This window comes from Pseudorasbora parva, chromosome 17, assembly GCF_024679245.1.
Source record: "Pseudorasbora parva isolate DD20220531a chromosome 17, ASM2467924v1, whole genome shotgun sequence".
NCBI lineage: Eukaryota > Metazoa > Chordata > Actinopteri > Cypriniformes > Gobionidae > Pseudorasbora > Pseudorasbora parva.
In genome coordinates, this window is record NC_090188.1 from 28,899,767 (window position 1) to 28,920,165 (window position 20,399).

General features: G+C 37.5%; 1 protein-coding gene across 1 annotated transcript in view; it reads right to left on the reverse strand.

Annotated features, from left to right (window-relative positions):
• Positions 1–20,399, reverse strand: part of eys (eyes shut homolog) — a 376,512-nt gene that overhangs the window by 154,924 nt on the left and 201,189 nt on the right. The window contains exons 25-27 of the mRNA XM_067421808.1: positions 16,033–16,204; positions 14,160–14,238; positions 3,872–4,071 (exon numbers count right to left, since the gene is read on the reverse strand). Coding sequence (XP_067277909.1) covers positions 3,872–4,071; positions 14,160–14,238; positions 16,033–16,204 — 451 coding nt within the window. The remainder of the gene's footprint in view (positions 1–3,871; positions 4,072–14,159; positions 14,239–16,032; positions 16,205–20,399) is intronic.

Consider the following 20,399-nt stretch of genomic DNA (forward strand, 5'->3'; position numbering starts at 1 on the left):
ACGACAGGAATGGAACTACACACTTATGTGAGTAAAAAGTGTTTTTATATGACAGTATTGCATTGTTATAGATAGTTTTGCTTATGTGTACGTGTCTAGCCTCAAAGACAGATACACATAAGCCTCAAAACCAGTGTAGAAAATAGCTTATTACTTATTAGTTATGTTTTTGAATATAAAAAAGGCCTTTGTTGACCTCAGACAACAGTATAAAAATAAAAATAAATTGTAGTTGTAGTGTCTGTTGTCTAACTGAACTGATTTTATGAAAATGAACGCAGTGGGAAAGTGATCCAGTAATCTAGTAGCGGTGGCGTTAGGAGTGGCCTCCTAGGGCAGCGAAGCATTCTGGGAATTGTAGTCTTTCATCCCCATGAGACAAAAATACATTTTCTGTGTTTTCTCAGTCAAGAAAGCACCAATTTCAAAAATAATTTCACATTTCTACTACATTAATGACCCATACAGATCATCCCAGCGCTGAAGTACCCCTTTAAATAGTTTGGTTCATTGTTTGCTTTCAGCTAGTCCTGCAGTGCACTATATATATATATATATATATAGTAGGGCCGGGACTCGATAAAAAAAAAAAAATCTAATTAATTAGAGGCTTTGAAATTAATTAATCGAAATTAATTGCATTTTAATTGCATATAAATATTTGACCTGAGAACAGTGAGAAGTAATTTTTCACATGGATTGTTAGTATACCATTGAATAATGACTGAATGCATAAGCTTAATCAACAAAATATTGTTTATTTATTTCAGTCCAGCAGACCAGCGCAATGTTTGCCATTAAGTGTAGCAAAAGAGTATTTGTGATATTTGAGGCTTGATGTGCTGATATGCAAATTCCTTGATGTATAGCTTGCAAACAACCATGCTCTTGTCGAAGCTTCCATCCTTTCGTTTTTTAAAACATCATTTCCCATCCACGGGGCCAAGCAAAGCGGTCTCATCAGCTTCTTCGTTAATGTTCACTATGGTTTGTTGTTGTCGTGACTCGTGAGCGCTAGTTGGTGTTCCAGTATAATCGGTCCGTCGAAACTCATTCATTGAAAAACGTTCTGCGGTGCAAAAATAAGTGTGGTTAAAATTATGTTTTTTTTTTTTGCGTAATTAATTAATGCGTTAAAGTCCCGTAATTAATTAATCCTTATTAACACGTTAAAGTCCCGTCCCTAATATATATATATATATATATTGTTATAATGGTTTTCATATCAACATATCAGCACTCAATCTGTTCTTAATCTTTAACATTATGGAAAATGAGAAAAGGCTGATTTAAAATTGACTGCGCTTCAATTCTTTGGTCTTTAAAATGTGTGGTTTTGTCCATTACCAAATGAGACAGGCTTAAATACAATCGGTCTGCAAGTCATCAGTCTGCAAGTGAATTCAAATGAGAGTAAACACAAAGTGGGACGGGGGCGTTTGTTTTCCATTTGAGAAAATCAATCCAATGAGGCCTCATTTGGACAGACAATGCTTCTCATTCCACAGCTGTCTGTCCGTCCGTGCATCTGTCCACCTGACATGATGAGAATTGCAAATAGCATTATCGCCCGGGCTAATCAGAGAGTCTGGACAGAGGGCTTATTCACATTAGAATATTGTCTAAGGAGGAAGAGATAATGAGATATGTTATGTGTTGGATGGCCCCTTTTATGCAGAATGTGTAATGCACCACAACGCAATTTTAGCCCTTCAGTTCAGCGATAATGTTGTAGCAGCTGCTGCATAATCATCCACTCTGGCAACCTTACAGACCTTTAGAAAGAACCAAAAGGAACCGTGGAAATGTATCTGGATCAGTGTCTGGTAGAAACTAGTTACAAGGTATATATATATATATATATATATATATATATATATATATATATATATATATATATATATATATATATATATATATATATATATATATATACACACACACACACACACACACACCTAAAGGATTATTAGGAACACAATACCAATACTGTGTTTGACTACTGTTCGCCTTCAGAACTAGCTTAATTCTACGTGGCATTGATTCAACAAGGTGCTGAAAGCATTCTTTAGAAATGTTGGCCCATATTGATAGGATCGCATCTAGCAGTTGATGGAGATTTGTGGGATCCACATCCAGTGCACAAAGCTCCCGTTCCACCACATCCCGAAGATGCTCTAGTCTATTGGGTTGAGATCTGGTGACTGTGGGGGCCATTTTAGTACAGTGAACTCATTGTCATGTTCAAGAAACCAATTTGAAATGATTCGAGCTTTGTGACATGGTGCATTATCCTGCTGGAAGTAGCCATCAGAGGATGGGCACATGGTGGTCATAAAGGGATGGACATGGTCAGAAACAATGCTCAGGTAGGCCGTGGTATTGAAACAATGCCCAATTGGCACTAAGGGGCCTAAACTGTGCCAAGAAAACATCCCCCACACCATTACACCACCACCACCAGCCTGTACAGTGGTAACAAGGCATGATGGATCCATGTTCTCATTCTGTTTACGCTAAATTCGCTAAATTGTGGCTTCGCAAATGCTTTGCTGCATACCTCTGTTGTAACGAGTATATATATATAGTGAGGAAAATAAGTATTTAAACACCCTGCTATTTTACAAGTTCTCCCACTTCGAAATCATAGAGGGGTCTGAAATTGTCATCGTAGGCGCATGTCCAGTGTGAGAGACATAATCTAAATAAAAAAATCCAGAAATCACAATGTATGATTTTAACTATTTATTTGTATGATACAGCTGCAAATAAGTATTTGAACACCTGTATATCAGCTATAATTCTGACCCCCAAAGTGTGTGTGTGAGATATTATGCAATGTTTATAAATGTAATAATGTTATGTCTAGTTTGCTGATTTTGTTAGTGGTGTTTTGTTTGTGAACAAATTTTTGGTTTAGTTAACTAACTTATTCTCATTATCTTTCATAGTTAGAGGTCTGAATTTGAATGAGAACCAGTGAATGAATCTGAACAAATATTTTTTGGGAAATGTAATGGCCCCACTTTATATTAGGTGGCCTTAAGTACTATGTACTTACATCAAAAAATAAGTAGCCTACAATGTACTTACTGTGTTCAAATTGTATTGCAAAACACTTTTGCTGATATTGAGGTGGGATATGGGTAGAGTTAGGGACAGGTGTGGTGGTATGGGTCAGTTTAAGGGTAGAGTTAGGGACAGGTGTGGTGGTATGGGTCAGTTTAAGGGTAGAGTTAGGGACAGGTGTGGTGGTATGGGTCAGTTTAAGGGTAGAGTTAGGGACAGGTGTGGTGGTATGGGTAAGTTTAAGGGTAGGGTTAGGTGTAAGGGAAGTGCCAACTGTGTAACTACAAATGTAACTACAGAAATTAATTACAGACGTAATTACATGCAGGTATTTTTTTTAAATGTAAGTACAATGTAAAAACATGTATGTACACAATAAGTGCATTGTATCAAATGATTAATTAAAATGTTAGTACATAGTAGTTAAAGCCACCTAATATAAAGTGGGTACAACGGAATCAAAGTTTTGAAGAACTGAATTTGGAATTGAAGTCACTAAAATAACTCAAAAGCACTACCACTATTTATCAGCCCATGAGAGTTACTATAAATTCTGAATAATAATACTATAATTACTATTTCGGGCATGATCAAATAATATTTTAATAGTTGTGCCTAAAACCATTGTAAGCATAAGTAGATTGTAACCAATGGTCCCTAAAATCAACTTGCTCACTATTATTTTGGGAAACTTATAGCCCTAGATGGTAAATACTGATAATTTAATTTTTTTTAAACATCATACAGAAAAAAGGTTAGACGTTCTTCTAGGATTACATAATGTCTAAAGTATTGTTTTCACCTGCACGTGAAGTTGGTCCCTGGTCCATCCACACACGTCCCTCCATTAAAACACAGGGAGAAATTAAGAGATGTCTGCAGACACACATTCTGGTCAATGTCACAGTTCTTCCCAGTGAAACCATCTGCACATATGCAGGCATATTTGTCCAGAAGATCCACACAGGAGCCTCCATTAAGACATGGATGAGCTTCACACTCCTACTAAGACAAAACTGAAATTAGCGACCTTGCACAACAATAATTATACAAATATCTAGTTAATGATACCATAATATTAGCAAATATTTTTACACACACACACACACACACACACACACACACACACACACACACACACACACACACACACACACACACACACACACACACACACACACACACACACACACACACAATATATATATATATGTATATTAAAATATGTGGGGTGGGAAACATCATCTGTCTTGATGGATATCAAGATATTAAAAAATTTAACAAAATCCTATATGTTTATATATATATATATATATATATATATATATATATATATATATATATATATATATATATATATATATATATATATATATATGTATATATATATATATATGTATATATATATATATATATATATATATATATATATATATATATATATATATATATATATATATATATATATATATATATATATATATATATATATATATATATATATATATATATGAATGAATTCCTTACACAAAACCACCAAACCACCAATAATTAATTAGGCATTATGTTGGTAAATATTACAGTAAATATAAAAGATTAGTAGATGAGATAAACAAGTATATTAGATAAATGTTTACTATACAATTTTACTAAATCACCAGTTTACTGCTTGATCATACCATTTTCATAGGGCACTATACAGTTTTTACTGCATGCTGTACGGCTACATTTAATTACATTTCTGTGATTTAAAGATGTTCATATAAAAAAGATATATGGCACATTAGTGGAGTTGATACAGTAAGTGAGTATACAAACAAAATGGCAGATCTCGTCCTATAGTCATTACGGGAGCAAACAGCAGCTAATGATTTATTCCAAACAAGCCTCTGAAGTCCTCCAAGCAGCCAAGTGTTTCGTCTCAGGGGTACATTTGAGGCCATGCTAGGTATTAAATCAATTAGGGATAGAAGCATTTTAATCAGACACTTGTGTTTAGATGATTCTGTGGTTGTTAAGCATACAGTATCCAAGAGCTGTTAAAGAATTTGAGTTAGTTAAAAAAAGTTTAGAATTCCTATTGTAAAAATGAACAGAATACATGGACAATGTAAAAAAAACTTTACACTTTAAATAAAAAATCTACAAATAAAATCACACAAACTTTTCATAGCATTGATACAATTGTACACTACATGGCCAAAAGTTTTGGGACGTCTGCCTTTACATGGACATGACCTTTAAAGGACAACTCCGGTGAGAAATGAACCTAGGTGTAATTCAAAGATGGTTACAGAGTAGATCGTTCTCTGGGATGCGTTTTCATGAAAATCAAATGTAAAGACTTTTATCTCTGAAAACAGATTAGCTTATAACGCTTGTCTATGGGGCACAGGGTAGTGAAATTAAATCGCTAGTTAATACCACTAACAAGGCTAAAAATAGCCTCAAACTAACACGGTAGCATAATGAGGGTCCCTACATGCAAACCGGAGCATTGAGAACTTTGTAAGTGTACAAACAGTTTAATAAAAAGATACGCGTTCACAGACAGGTGCCATCTTGGAAAACAGTCTCGACTCGTCGAGCGACGAGAGCTCTGCTAAGTGATGAACTGTGACTTGGAATCTCATATGGTCCGTTGTTTCCGGAAGAAAACACTGAACACAACAGAGAAAATAAATAAATAAAAATAAAATTTTTATTAGATTTCACAAACTTAATTCCTATCGACCAGCTCACTTAGCACAGCGCTCGTGGATCGATTCGTTAACAGTCTATAAACAATGAATGTCTTTAGAATTTATTTTCTTTTAGTAAGATACACAGAAATAGGTTATGAACGGGTATGCTGGTAAGTGTGAAAAATAGGCCTACCCCAACACTTTCTATGAAGCAAGACCTATCGAAACAGGAGCCATCAAAACAGCATACCACTTTATAAACTGTATTTTTATTTAACCAGGGGCCCTCAAAAAAGCATTGGTATGCAGCTTTGACTTAGTAGGCTAAATTGACAGACCCCACTATAAAACTCAACTTCCGGTATGCTGACAAAGTATGCTACAGCAACAGAACAATGGAGTTGGCCCACCCTTTACAGCTATAACAGCTTCATCTCTTCTGGGAAGGCATTCTACAAGGTTTAGGAGTCTGTTTATTAGATTTGGTTTATAATTATTCTAGAAGCGCATTCGTGCGGTCAGACACTGATGTTGGACGAGAAGGCCTGACTCACAGTCTCCACTCTAATTCATCCCAAAGGTGTTACATCGGGTTCAGGTCAACACTCAGGAGTCTATGCAGGACAGTCAAGTTCCTTCACACTAAACTCACTCATCCGTGTCTTTATGGACTTTGCTATTTGCACTAGAGCGCAGTCATGTTGGAACAGGAATGGGCAATCCCCAAACTGTTCCCACAAAGTTGGGAGCATGAAATTGTCCAAAATATCTTGGTGTGTCGTGAAGCATTAAGTGTTCATTTCACTAGAACTAAGGGGCCAAGCCCAACCCCTGAAAAAACAATCCCACATAATCTCCCCTCCATCAAACTTTACACGTGGCACAATGCAGTCAAGCAAGTACCGTTTTCCTGGCAAACCGCCAAACCCAGACTCATCCATCGGATTGTCAGACAGAGAACCATGATTCTTGATACGAGAATCTTACAAGAATAAAAAGCTTAACATTTTACATTGAACATTTTGATTCCTCAGATTCAGAGAAAATAATGTGAAAACCGAAATCAAAGAATTCAATAACTGTAGTTACTATGTTTTGATTTTGTAGGGAAGTGTAGCCCATAAGCGGTGAAGATGTAATGTAATCGTTATTTAACCTAAGCCCCTTTCACACTGCGATTCCGGCAAATACACGGATAATGCGACCCGGCATTTGTTCCCGGGCCGCTAGATTTGGTCCAGTCACACTGCCAGCGAAATGCCGTAATATGTGCGCTTTCACACACAACGTCCCGGGTCGAGTTGACACGTGACACCCTGATGTGACGTATAATGGCGAGCGATCTCAGCTTCAGCGCGGATAGTAAGGAGCTCCGTGGTCTCGACTTGTGTCCAGTTTGCGCACATTTCTGCTTGTTTAATTTTAGTTTCTTTTGTATACGAACACTCTCTGCGTTTAAAACACCGACGAGCTCTTCTGGCACTGCAGGGTTGTATTATTGAAAAAAACAAGCTCTATGAGTCGCACGATAACTACGTACACGTTGCGGCATTAGTTTCGGCTTTTGTTCACACAGCGCTCGTCCCGGGTCGAATACCGCAATATTACTAGGTCCCCGACCCGGGTCGAATTCGGTAATCAATCCCGGGACGTGGTTGCTTTCACACAGAAGGCGACGCGGCAATGTTCCGGGAATATTGCGGGTCCGACGTGCAGTGTGAAAGGGGCTCTAGTTGAACTTGTTTCTGTGACATTTAGACACTAATATGAACTTCACAACCCCATGCACTAAACTCACCTCACTCCTGCTGGATCCTGGGAATAAGTCCCTTGCTGAAGGGCACAATGGCGTTGGCATATAGATCCTCACACTACACCAGCAACCTTTCAGTTGAACCAGTTCAAAAAAGATCAGCCTTGACACTACAACCAGTAGACCACACCCCTTAAAGACAAAAATTCTATTAAGAACCAAAGTTTTTTGTTATTTAGGCCAATCAACTGATTGAGCGCACACACTTACACACACACGTTGGGTGTTTATGCTGTATGGGTTTTGTATTCTGTACAAGCTGTATATTCTATCCCCTAACCCTAAACCTACCCATCACAGAAACTTTCTGCATTTTTCCATTACTAATAAAAGATCACTTAAGATGCATTTAAATTGCATGGTTCAAGTGACCCAATTCCGATTTTTTCCTTTTTAGGCCCCACCCACTGGCCGTCAGTTGCTTAATGGCTGACATTTGCTTTTGACATTTGAGTGTCAAGTCAAAAGCAAATAGAACCCGATATAATCACTGATGTGGTCTAAAGACAGCATACAGATGCCCATTCATTATCTGATGTACTTCATACACGTGTCTGTCAACAACAGGACAAATGGAAGAGTGAATGAATTTTCACTTTGATGTGTCCAGTTTAAAAAGCGTCTCTGTACAGACTTTAGAAGGATCACCACTGGAAACAACTGAATAGTTAATTCCTATAGTATCTAGGACTGCGTTGAATGATTATGTTTGTTTGGAGCATTTTGTTTTGTCAGAAAGGCACAGTTGTAATAGTTGTCTGGCTATCACCAGACCAAGCTCAATTTAAAATTAAACATTGGTCTGGGGAGTCTCCTCTGTATTTTGTACTTCACAAGAGGCGTAATCAACTGGCATTATTCAAATGCAATTGGATAGTCCTTCAACCAATCTGAACACAAGAGGTGTGATCAACAGGCAACGACTCATCTTTTCTCTATCTGTCATCGTGTTAAAACTGCCCATAGCGTGCCAGATGGAAAATCCAGTCTGTGATTGGTTCCCGCAAAAGTTTAACAGAAGCAGTAGAAATTAATGCACAGGTTTCCAGACCTAGTTGCGGTGCAAAATCAAATCGCCGGCTGATAAGGCTGGGTTTACCCAGTCTAGTGTAATGGACAATTTGCAAATAAACTTGGTGAAAGATAAAGCAGCCAACTTTATTTAATCTGACAGCAGCTGCATCATAAATAATTTCATAATGCTTTGTCTGATAAACACTCACTTTAATACTGTTTCCTATGCAATGACATTAGCCAATCATAAAAGTGTCCATTTACTGACAAGCCTTAAAACCGCCACCTCTTAAAAACATTCAGGCAGAGGGCCAGAAAGATTGTAATTGTAGAACAGAATTGTTTTTCCGCATGCGTCTTTGTTTGTTTGTTTTTTTGTGCAAAAAACGTAACATATTATAATAAATGTCATTACTCTAAAATGACAGCTCTACAGAAAATACTGAGAAAAGCACTTCTTTGGTTATTCATTGGACAAAGAAAAAACGTGCAATTCACCCAACAGTATAATAATAATAATAATAATAATAATAATAATAATAATAATTCATTACATTTATATAGCACTTTTCTAGGCACTCAAAGCGCTTTACATAAAAGACGGAAAAGAGGCCTTTTAGGGGAAGGCCTTTATTTTAATGTGCTGGGGTTTTGTATTAACTGCCTATTTTTATCATCAAAAAGATGATTTATTATTGTAAAGACCGACAATATGGACTGCAGTATGGCTCAAGAGAATCTGTACTTTGTTATTCCCCTAACATACAGGAGAGAAATGAGAATAAACCAACTTGATTTGACAAGGACCTCCAGCTGGGCTTATGCCTGCACACACCACAAATGGCAGCACAACCTATCCACTCCATTTGATTGTTAACGCTCCTGAAAGTTTAACACAAATCAATCCATTTTTAGAAAAAAAGGCACAAGACAGCCACTTGTGGCAGTCCTTGACATAAAAAAGTTCCTGTCAATAGTGGGTCTAGTGATACTCGGTTCTTACCACAGAAAAAGTATGTGCTTGTTCACAGACTCCAGTTCGTACTTGTATGATGCTATAGTCTGTCCAAACAGTTCCCTGTCTCCAGAATGAAATGTGGAGGCCATATCTCAGAAACTCACAGTTACTGTTAAACCTTGAACTTTGATTTCATTACATTACTCTTTGAACAGACAAGCCCTTCATCTGGCATAATGTGCGTATATATTTTGATTTAAGATTATGTGAATGAATGCACCATGCTTTATATATATATATATATATATATATATATATATATATATATATATATATATATATATATATATATATATATATATATATATATTAGGGGTGACCCCTAATAGTCGAACATTCGATCCATCGATATGCAGGACCGGATTCGACCACTGATCTCATGGTCGAATCTTCGCGGGTGTTATGAAACGAGGATCATACCATTTTGGCAATATGGGGGTGCTCAATATTAGTGTTATAATGATGTGTTGCGGCGCTGAGCGGTCGCCCCTTTAAGGGCACTGAGCTTCGCACCGGACGCGCCGTGCCCTTAAAGGGGGGTGAAACACTCAGTTTCAGTCAATCTCATGTCAATCTTGAGTACCTATAGAGTAGTATTGCATCCTTCAAATCTCCGAAAAGTCTTTAGCTTTATTATATTTATAAAAGAAATATTCCGGAAAAAAAAAATCTTTCCGGAAAAAAACGAGCGCCTGGAGGCGTATCGTGTGGGCGGAGCTATAGAATGACGATCGCACAAAGCGGGGTGACGTCCTCAAGCGTGGAGAAGCCCAAGGCTATCGATCTCAGCTAATAGATATATGATCCAGAATCATTCGGAGGCTGAAATAAATTGAACAGGAGAAACAGCAACAGAAACAGCAGGACGTCCGTCTCTGTGGTATGTACTGTATTTAGTGGCCTGTCAACATTTGTGTGTCTTTACTCGCAGTTTATGAGGACATGATTCGGTTTATGGACTATTGTATGCGAATAAAACTTAGCAGTAGCAAGCAAAACGGTTTTGCACGTCAGACTAGTGTAACGTTATACATAGAACAACAATGGAGTCCGTTAGCGCATTTGAATGACGAAGCACGCGATCGTGTCGTTTACTGATGTTTACTCACGCGACGATAGCCAACAGAACAGACATTTGAAGCTGTTTTACTCACTAGCTGCTAGTGTTGTCACGATACCAAAATTATGACTTCGATACGATATCAGACTAAAATATCGATATATCGATACTAAATCGATACCACAGTAAAAAAATAAATAAATAAATAAGATAAGATGCTTAATATGACAACAGAACTTATTATTCATTGTTATTTTTTACTAAAAATTCATGTGGCCAGCATGTTCCTTAGGGTTGGGCATAATTTTGATTTGAACAATTATTGATCAATTGATCAATTACTATTAAAATTATCTCACAAATTTTTGCCATCTCAATGTATTTTTTACAATAGGGTAATTGTGTTGCAGTAGCTTACACACAGCACAAGAAAGCTTGATTTCGAATGGTAAATTGAATTTAAAAAGACGAGTAAACAGTAATAAAATAAGAACAAATAAACAGATTACAAACAATAGCACAAATAAATGCAATAGAATAGAAGATAAAAATTAAAAAGACTGCTTTATTTTTTCAGGTAGGTCTAACATTCAGATAAGAAACTGAATTTAAAAAATGCATAGTAATTACATTTAAAACAACATTGAATAATGTTCTTTGTAAAAAATTCAATAGCGTACAGATGAAACTATTAAAGTTACACAAGTTGATCAGTCAAGAGCAGTGTGATCGTTTGTCTTTTTGTAGTTTGAATAGCAAATGACTGCGGTCCCTTTAAGACTAACAGACGCATGGATCCACACTGTTCCTGTTACTGGTTCTTCCTGAACTGTTTGCGACTGTGTTTACGTTAATACTCTTCCAGATGTGCACTGATAATTCTTTGAGTGTATTTGACCAATAATATGCTGGAAAAGGAAGCAAATGTTTGCACTTGTATCATGTCAGAGGCGGCTTTATTAGGGTAGGCTATGTGTGTGTGCGCTTCAGATGTGGAGCACGAAATCTGCGGGCATTAGTAGGCTAGAATTAATTTATGTGCAATCCCGCGCGAAATTCAGACCGATCACACACTAACACTAACACACTGTCATGAGGAAAAAGTTCAGCAGAACGCGCGTTCGCCGTGCTCAGAGGTTAACCGGGCTGAGTGAGAATATGCCGGTGTGTGTCAGCTCACTGACGGTCGGAGAGGAGAGCGCAGCTAATATCGATACTGTAAAAACTGAGAATCGTATCGTTTCAGATATTCCAGTATCGATATATATCGAAATATCGATATTTTTGACAACACTACTAGCTGCTTCTAAAGCAGGACCGAAGCTTTATCGCTGGGACCGCTCCGTCAAAAACACACTTCTTTGGTATGATTTGGTATAGTCCTAACAGCAGTGACTTGCTGTGCTTAAGCGTTGAAGTCGCTTGATGTCACCCATAGGAATAAAGTGGAGCGCAGCGCGGAGTGTTTATGGGCGTGCATTTCCTCTCGCTCTAGTCACGCGCGAGCGCACCCTACCGAGTATTTTTGACAAAGAAATACTTCATCAAACGTCCAACATTAGTTTTTGAAACTTTGTCTATGTTTAGGATGGGAATCCAAGTCTTTAACAGTGTAAAAAGCTCAGTATGCATGAAACAGCATTTCACCCCCCCTTTAAAATTCGAACACATATACACCAACGGCGGCATTCGACGCCTGTCCGCGGCAATTAAATGTATATTTCCCTCAAATCGTGATTTCACCCTGTGCTACAAGATACACTCATCGTGCAGCTCTTCTGTCAGAAGTCGATTCAAAGTTGAGCTTGCGCGTATATGTTCACGTCTGCCTGGTGTGAGATACCTGAGACATGGCGCTGAGCTTCAGTCCAGTGTGAGACCCCCTTTAGGCACAATCCGCTTAAGAACGTGCATATAAACGCACTCAAAGTGTTCTTTTATATATATTAGGGCTGGGACTCGATTAAAAAAATTAATCTAATTAATTAGAGGCTTTGTAATTAATTAATCGAAATCAATCGCATTTTAATTGGATATAAATATTTGACCTGAGAACAATGAGAAGTAATTTTTCACATGGATTGTTAGTATAACATTGAACAATGACTGAATACATAAGCTTAATCAACAAAATATTGTTTATTTATTTCAGTCCAGCAGACCAGCGCAATGTTTGCCATTAAGTGTAGCAAAGGCATATTTGTGATATTTCAGGCTTGATGTGCTGCGGTGATACGCAAATTCCTTGTAGTATAGCTTGCACACAACCATGCTCTTGTCGAAGCTTCCATCTTTTCATTTTTTAAAACAACATTTCCCATCCACGGGGCCAAGCAAAGCGGTCTCATCAGCTTCTTCGTTCATGTTCACTAGGGTTTGTTGTTGTTGTGACTCGTGAGCGCTAGTTGGTGTTCCAGTATAATCGGTCCGTCGAAACTCATTCATTGAAAAAACGTTCCGCGGTGCAAAAATAAGTGTGGTTAATTTTTGTTTTTGTTTTTTTGCGTAATTAATTAACACGTTAATTAATCTTAATTAGCGCATTAAAGTCCCGGCCCTAATATATATATAAAATATAATATAATATATGCAAAATCACAGAGCAGGGTCAGCACATGCTTAGGCACAACGTGCATCGAAGTTGCCACATTTCAGTCAATAGCTACAGACCTCCAAACTTCTTGTGGCCTTCAGATTAGCTCAAGAACAGTGTGTAGAGAGCTTCAAGGAATGGGTTTCTATGGCAGAGCAGCTGCATCCAAACCTTACATCACCTTACATCACATGGACTCTAGAGCAGTGGAGATGTGTTCTCTGGAGTGACGAATCACGCTTCTCTGTCTGGCAATCTGATGGATGAGTCTGTGATTGGTCATTGCCAGGAAAACGGTACTTGCCTGACTGCATTGTGCCAAGTGTAAAGTATGGTGGAGGGGTGATTATAGTGTGGGGATGTTTCAGGGGTTGGGCTTGGTCCCTTAGTTCCAGTGAAATTAACTCTTAATGCTTATGCACACCAGGATGTTTTGGACAATTTCATACTCCCAGTTTGTGGGAACAGTTTGGGTTGGCCCTTCCTGTTCCAATATGACTGCGCACCAGTGCACAAAGCAAAGTCCATAAAGACATGGATTAGTGATTGTGTAGGAACTTGGCTGGCCTGCAGAGTCCTGACTTCAACCCAATAGAGCACCTTTGGGATGAATTAGAGCGGAGACTGCGAACCAGGCCTTCTCGGTCAATATCAGTTCCTGACCTCACAAATGCAATTCTAGAAGAATGGCAAAAAATTATCATAAACACACTCCTAAACCTTGTGGAAAGCCTTCCCAGAAGAGTTGAAGCTGTTATAGCTGCAAAGGGTGGGCCAACTCCATATTAAACCCTACGGATTAAAATAGGATTTAATTTAAATTCATGTGCATGCAAAGGAAGGCCTCCCAAAACGTATATAGTGTATACAGACACAGAGAAGCTCACATATATAGAGAATATGCTCACATTAATGTTGATCTGGCATCTGTGACCGGTCCATCCAACCTCACATTGACAGTTGTATGCACCTATTTCATCCAGGCAACTGCAATGACAAAAAAAAAGATTATGTGCTCTGACATGCAAAATCTATATTCATAATTTATGATTTATGAGAGATATGAGAGATTTTCATGTCGATAAAGCCATAACCTCAACCACATTTCCCTGCACACACGCACCAAACCGGCTGGACTAATAAAAAACAACAACAAGCTTGTACAAATGATTTTCATAAGTGAGGGTCTTGTAAATAATAAATGGTCAATTCATATTATAAATGTTAGAAAGTCATGTTGTATGGCACCGCAACTCTTACACTCCAGCTGTCTTGATAAAGTCACATTGATGGTTAATTAATGTGCAAGTGCAACATTTACTAGGCTGTGATTAAACAGCTCATTTCGCGGTTTAACAGCAAATGCCAGGTGACAACTTATATCATTTATCCATCCTAAAAACTCATAATCAGTATAATGGCATTGTAAAATTTTAAGATGCGTCTATTTATAAACCTATGCATGTTTATTTGCATGAACTGTGTCCCTTTTTATTTCTAGATTTTAATGGGCTCAACAATAAGAATGGTCCAGGGCCAATATGAGAGAGTTTTGACAAGCCAGCACAGACGTTTATTGGTATATTCAGTGTATTTATGCACATATAGAGTTTTGTAGTGTTGTAATAGTATTGTTTGAGGCATCAGTATGTTAAAATATCCATGTCAGCATACATCTGCATTTTGGCGAGTTTTTCTAGCCTGACAAGCCAGACCCACATCAAGATGTTTGGTCTGGAAACTCACCATAGACAAGGGCTCAATCCAAGGGGCGGGATAAACGGTTATCTTTCAAACTCCCTCTGCACGCGATAGGATAGCGCTACCACCAACCAGAGCAACGAAGGTGAAACAGAGCTTGTTGATAGATTAAACATTCACCGTATCAGGTCAGCAAAACCACGAACACATCTTCCTTTTTAAGAATGACTTCAGTGTCGTTCTTTGTTCTTTTCTCAGAGAAAATCTTAACTCCAAGTCTTCCAGAATCGCGGTCAAAGCTGATTCGAAAGACCGCCACCGTTCTCCAGTTTCTGTGTTTACCGCAAAGGCTTCCAACTCGGCCGTCGTCATTATGGCCCCGCCCACCGACTCTATACACGATGTGATTGGTCCGGCAAGAGTTAAGGGAATACAGCTCAGAAGGGTATTGAGAGTTCCTAGACGACACTTGCGGGCAGATTAAATTTGCTGCCGCTAGGGTGCGTCTAGATTTCTAGGCTAGAGTTTTTCTGCATTTAGGTGAGTTTGACTTGTATTATAGTTGTATTATAGCAGAATTTCCAGGAATAATTCTTTATCATTTCTTAGTACAAATCTGAACTACAAGTAAAACAACAACGACAACTCTTATTGTTGAGTCCAGTTATATCCCTTTTTACTACCGTAACACACGGTACATTTTAAAATAACAAACCTGAGATGTTTCTCAGGTATGCTTCCAAAGGGAGAAATCTGTTCTACCCAAACTGTGACTATTTAAGGCATTAGTACTTTATGTAACATCTAATTATTACTGTAACTTGGTTAGATGCTTAAAGTGCAAGAAACAGCTGGTAATGACTAATGATGTTGTGTTTACTGAGTACCAGACTGCCAAACAGTTAATTGAGAGTGAGCTGGCAAGAAGGATAGTGAGCACATTTAGTAGTAGTAAAAAAAAAAAAAAAAACACCTTCTCACAGGTTCAGTCTTTTCAGAATGGATGTAATGGCCGTTCACAAAGCTCTCAATCACAGAGCTTGAAATACACATTGTTACAGCCCAGCAAGGTTAATGTACCTCCCATGAACACAGGGGTTGGATGAGCACTCATCAATGTTTCTCTCACAGTGATAGCCCATGAAACCTCTGGAGCACACACACTGGTAACCATTAAGACTGTCGATGCACCTCCCGTTGTTTCGGCATGGATTGGATTTGCACTCATCAACGTTCAGCTTGCACCATTTACCTTTGGGGAGAACAAAATCAAAGCCATATAAATACATTACATTTAGTATTTAGAAATTTTTATGGAAATCAATGTAATGGATTTATTTAACACCATGTTGGAAATCAAAGTGAACAAAATGCATTAAAAAAAGGTACTTATATATGTATATGTTTTTGCAAAACCCAAACTGAACTGCTGAAAAGCAATGTGAAAAGCAATACAGATAAGGCTTTAAAACAGTTCATACAATTTTTTATAAGGTTAAAAAGCACATTTATGAAGATTAACTAGCAGGAATGTGACCTTCCTACGCAAACCACAACCCTAATTCATTCAAAATTTTATTTCAGATCCAAATTTCAACCTCTGTAAGTATTTAATGAGACATGCATGGACCTTGACATTGGTTGCTCCATGTTCCAGCAGTCTAGCTACAGGAAAACCTTAAAATGTCTACAACAACATGTATATTTGTTTTTATATAGTACTTGGATATTTCTCATATCCCGCTGTGATAAATTAGCGCTGAAAAGCCATAGACTATTTTTGTGGCTGACCTTATTTATATGTGTTTTAGGAGTTTCCATTTCAGGTGCAACATTCATGGGAGGAGAGTATTTAAATGAATCACGTAAGGTGATTTACAAAGGTGTGCAATAGATAGTAAATTTACAGGTGTTTGGGTTATTTATTTAACGCCCAAAAAAGCATGTCTTAAACCAGACGCTAACAAGTAGATTGCATTGGTCATTATGGAAATGATCTGGCTGTGTTTTAATTTGCACATGGTTAGTAGATCACTAGCAAAACTGCCCACTTTCATCGGCACTTTTATGGAATTGAGCTCTTACGCCATTTTGCAGTTTAGTTAATCTTGCCCATGGTGTCCAAAGTCTTTTTTTGCCCTGCTTTTTTCAAATAGGTTATATTTTTTATTATTTTAATAATTTGTTACATATTGTCTTGTATCAAAAGATGCTTTAAGGCATAACACTATACTATTTTATAGTAGTCATTTCCTAATTCTACAACATTAAATTGTTAAAAAATAATTTGTCTCCAAAAATATTGCATCAGTTTTATTACAGTACCATATTTTGCATTTAAATTGGTGGAATTATCTCCTACAATTATGCAAGATTAACATTATGTCACTTTCCTTACTGATACGATCTGAAGCACTGAAAGGTATGTATGGTCCATAGAAAATATTTTAATCTAAAAAGTTCTTACACCAAGAGTTATTTTGTAAAACATCAAGAGGAAAATAGAATTCATCACTGATCTCACAGTGACTTGTTTAAAAGTCTTTTTAACATGATTTCTTTAGTGCCATGTGCTCTTAGAATTTATGCTAGCAAGTGGAGTTTTTGGGTAAAAAGTAAAAAAATATAAATTCTGTTTTCTGTTCAAACTCGGTTATCAATATTATTTCTATATTGCCTATTTTGTCGATAACAGAGTTAACAAAACAATGCTATAAAGAAATGACTTTTCTTTAAAAGTAATAAAAAAGGAAAGTAACAAAGATACTGCAACGAATTTCTGATAGTGAACAGATTTTTTCCTTAACCTCTTGAAATGCAAAAAGTACCCCCAATTATAGATTCACTCATATACTTATGGTAAGGCATGTTTTTTTCCATATAATTTATCCTTTTTCAAGTCTTCTTAAGACACAACGGTTTTGTGTGAAAAAAAGACCACAATTAAATTTGTATTCTCTGACAATTTTCCCTATAATTTTGATTTGTTTCAGTGGAGTGTTTTAGAGCCACTAATGGTAATATGAACCCAGACACTGCAGGGATTTGTACTTAAATTTGCAGCATATTTCTAATTTTGCTATGTGACCAGGTAACATAGGGTGCATTATTCTCTAACCTGAATTTATGTCCAAGCTGAATAACGTAAAATCCACTACAAAAAGGTTCAGTAACAAACACCCTAATAGGTCATAATTTACCTGGAACAAAGCTGTAAATTCAATAAGTTGAGAAGAGCCAGTAAAATCCAGAGGAGAGTAAGACTTCGTAGACACCCCAGGACAGGTTGACAAATGACGGAGATAAAAACGAGAGCCAAAGAGCTGCGATACTAAAGAGCAGACAGCCATTATTCTTCCTCCCTGTAACTACACAAACAAATGGAACCATTTCTGAAAGCCCCGAGACATCTAAATAAAGAGTAAAAGCGATCTCTTCAACATTATGAATCATATGCTGTTATTACAGGAATGTAAACTTAATTCACGCTTGACTACAAAAATAATTCAGTCACTTCGGGCGAAAGCGACGCCATCAGCCGCAGTTCAGGTCATGCACTGTCAATAAATGAAAGCTTTATTTCAATTACCCCGTGCTCAAAATGCAGACAGTGAGAAAACAAACATCTAGCTGTGGTGTTTCTCACTGAAGACGTTTCAACCTTTCTTCACGCTGAAGTGCTTTGGTCTCGAAGGCAACGTGGATAAATAAAAGGAACTAAAACATAACAATGAGGCAGATCATTAACATCTTCTAATTAAAGTGTCTTTCCCAATTGCTCATTCACGGACCGTTGTTAATTCCCTTCATATTGACCTCCTGGTTAAGCCGTAATGAATTTATTTCCCTGCGGATAGTCATCGGCAAACACAACAATGTGTCAGTGCATCGACTGGGTATGAATTGACTGTAAAAATCTTATTAACCCCAAAACATGAGCCGTGGTTTTTGATATTCAGTCATGACACGCTGTTTATAGTCAGCCATCAATCAAGTACTTCATATCTCACTGCTTCGTACGATAGTATTAAGACTGCAGATTGTAAGGAAGTGTGCACCAGCCTCGCTTCATAGACAATGCCTTTACACTGTCAGCGCTCTTAATGAGATTATACAAAACCCTCTTAATCGGCATTTCCTTGTCTGATTTGACAAATAATGTGCTGTCCTATCAGAATTTGTAGAATATGAGAAGCCAAGCAGGGGAGAGATTATAAAGCTGTTGGCTTAATCCTAATGTTGGCTTTCTTAAGGGTGCTCACTGTACTCATCTGAGAGGAGAAAAAAGACCATATAATCTTCTCCTCCACTCCTCAATTACTCCTCTCTGCAGGAACTTCTCAAACCCACAGCGAGTTATCAGCTTTTCTATCTAAGAGACCAAAAAAAGGAGGAATTAAAGGAAAGCAAAGAAAGCCAGAGAAGGAAAACGACTGAAAAAAAGATAAATAAACACCACAGAGAAGATTAAATAAGAGAGAAATATGGTACATATTTAAATAATAATATAACGGACGGACATTGTATCAACTTTCACTGCCTTTTTTTTTTCTGCGCAAAGCTGCCGATCACAATGAAGATAACAAATAATGTAACTTGACTGAACGGGGCACATTATATGGTGTGCCTGAGCAACACACATTTCAATTTAAAAATCATTTTGCTGCAGATCAGCCATAGAGACACGTCGAATGGAAGGCCGCCACATATTGCCTTTTGTATCTTTGATTCCGCCTTCTCGAGAAATTGCGATGCCGTTACATGTCTTATTAGGGCAAATATTTCCTCTGAGCCCCAGTTGGTTGAACCAATCCAGAATATATCCTCCAGCCTGAGCTCTCAGGGGATGCATCCGATTCCTCAGATGAGCTCAGAGCTGAGAGGAAAGTAATGACTGGTGCAAGGCAGAGTGGGGCCTGATAATAAAAGAGGTTTCTGTGGGAATTAGGGCCTGTGTGTCAGGCTGAGCTCTCCCAGGAGTTTCTGTGCCTCTGAGATTTCCTTCTTTCCCCTTGGCAGGATGAGGATAAATTGACGATACAGTACAATAGACAAATGAAATTAATCTTCAAGTCGGCTGATAGCGATTGAGATTACATAAAAATAAAATAAAAAAAAGCATTGATAAGTGGGCTAGCAGCATACTGTCCTTAGTATTCTTAGGTGTTCATTACATAAATTGAGGTTAGCACACATTATTAGGTCCAGAAACATACAACGTCTATGTATTGACGGCATCTGAAACATAAAGTCTTGTGCATACAACTTCAGAGAGGTGAAAATGTTCACAAATCTTTGTGAATAGTTTCATTTTATTGTATTTTATTTTACTAATGATTAAATATGTTTAAAGACTGTTGGAACAATTGTTAAAAAAATTCTCATAGAGTCTAAAAAACGACTCATTCGAAGATTCAGTTTCTCTAAGCCCTGCCTTAACGAGAGCT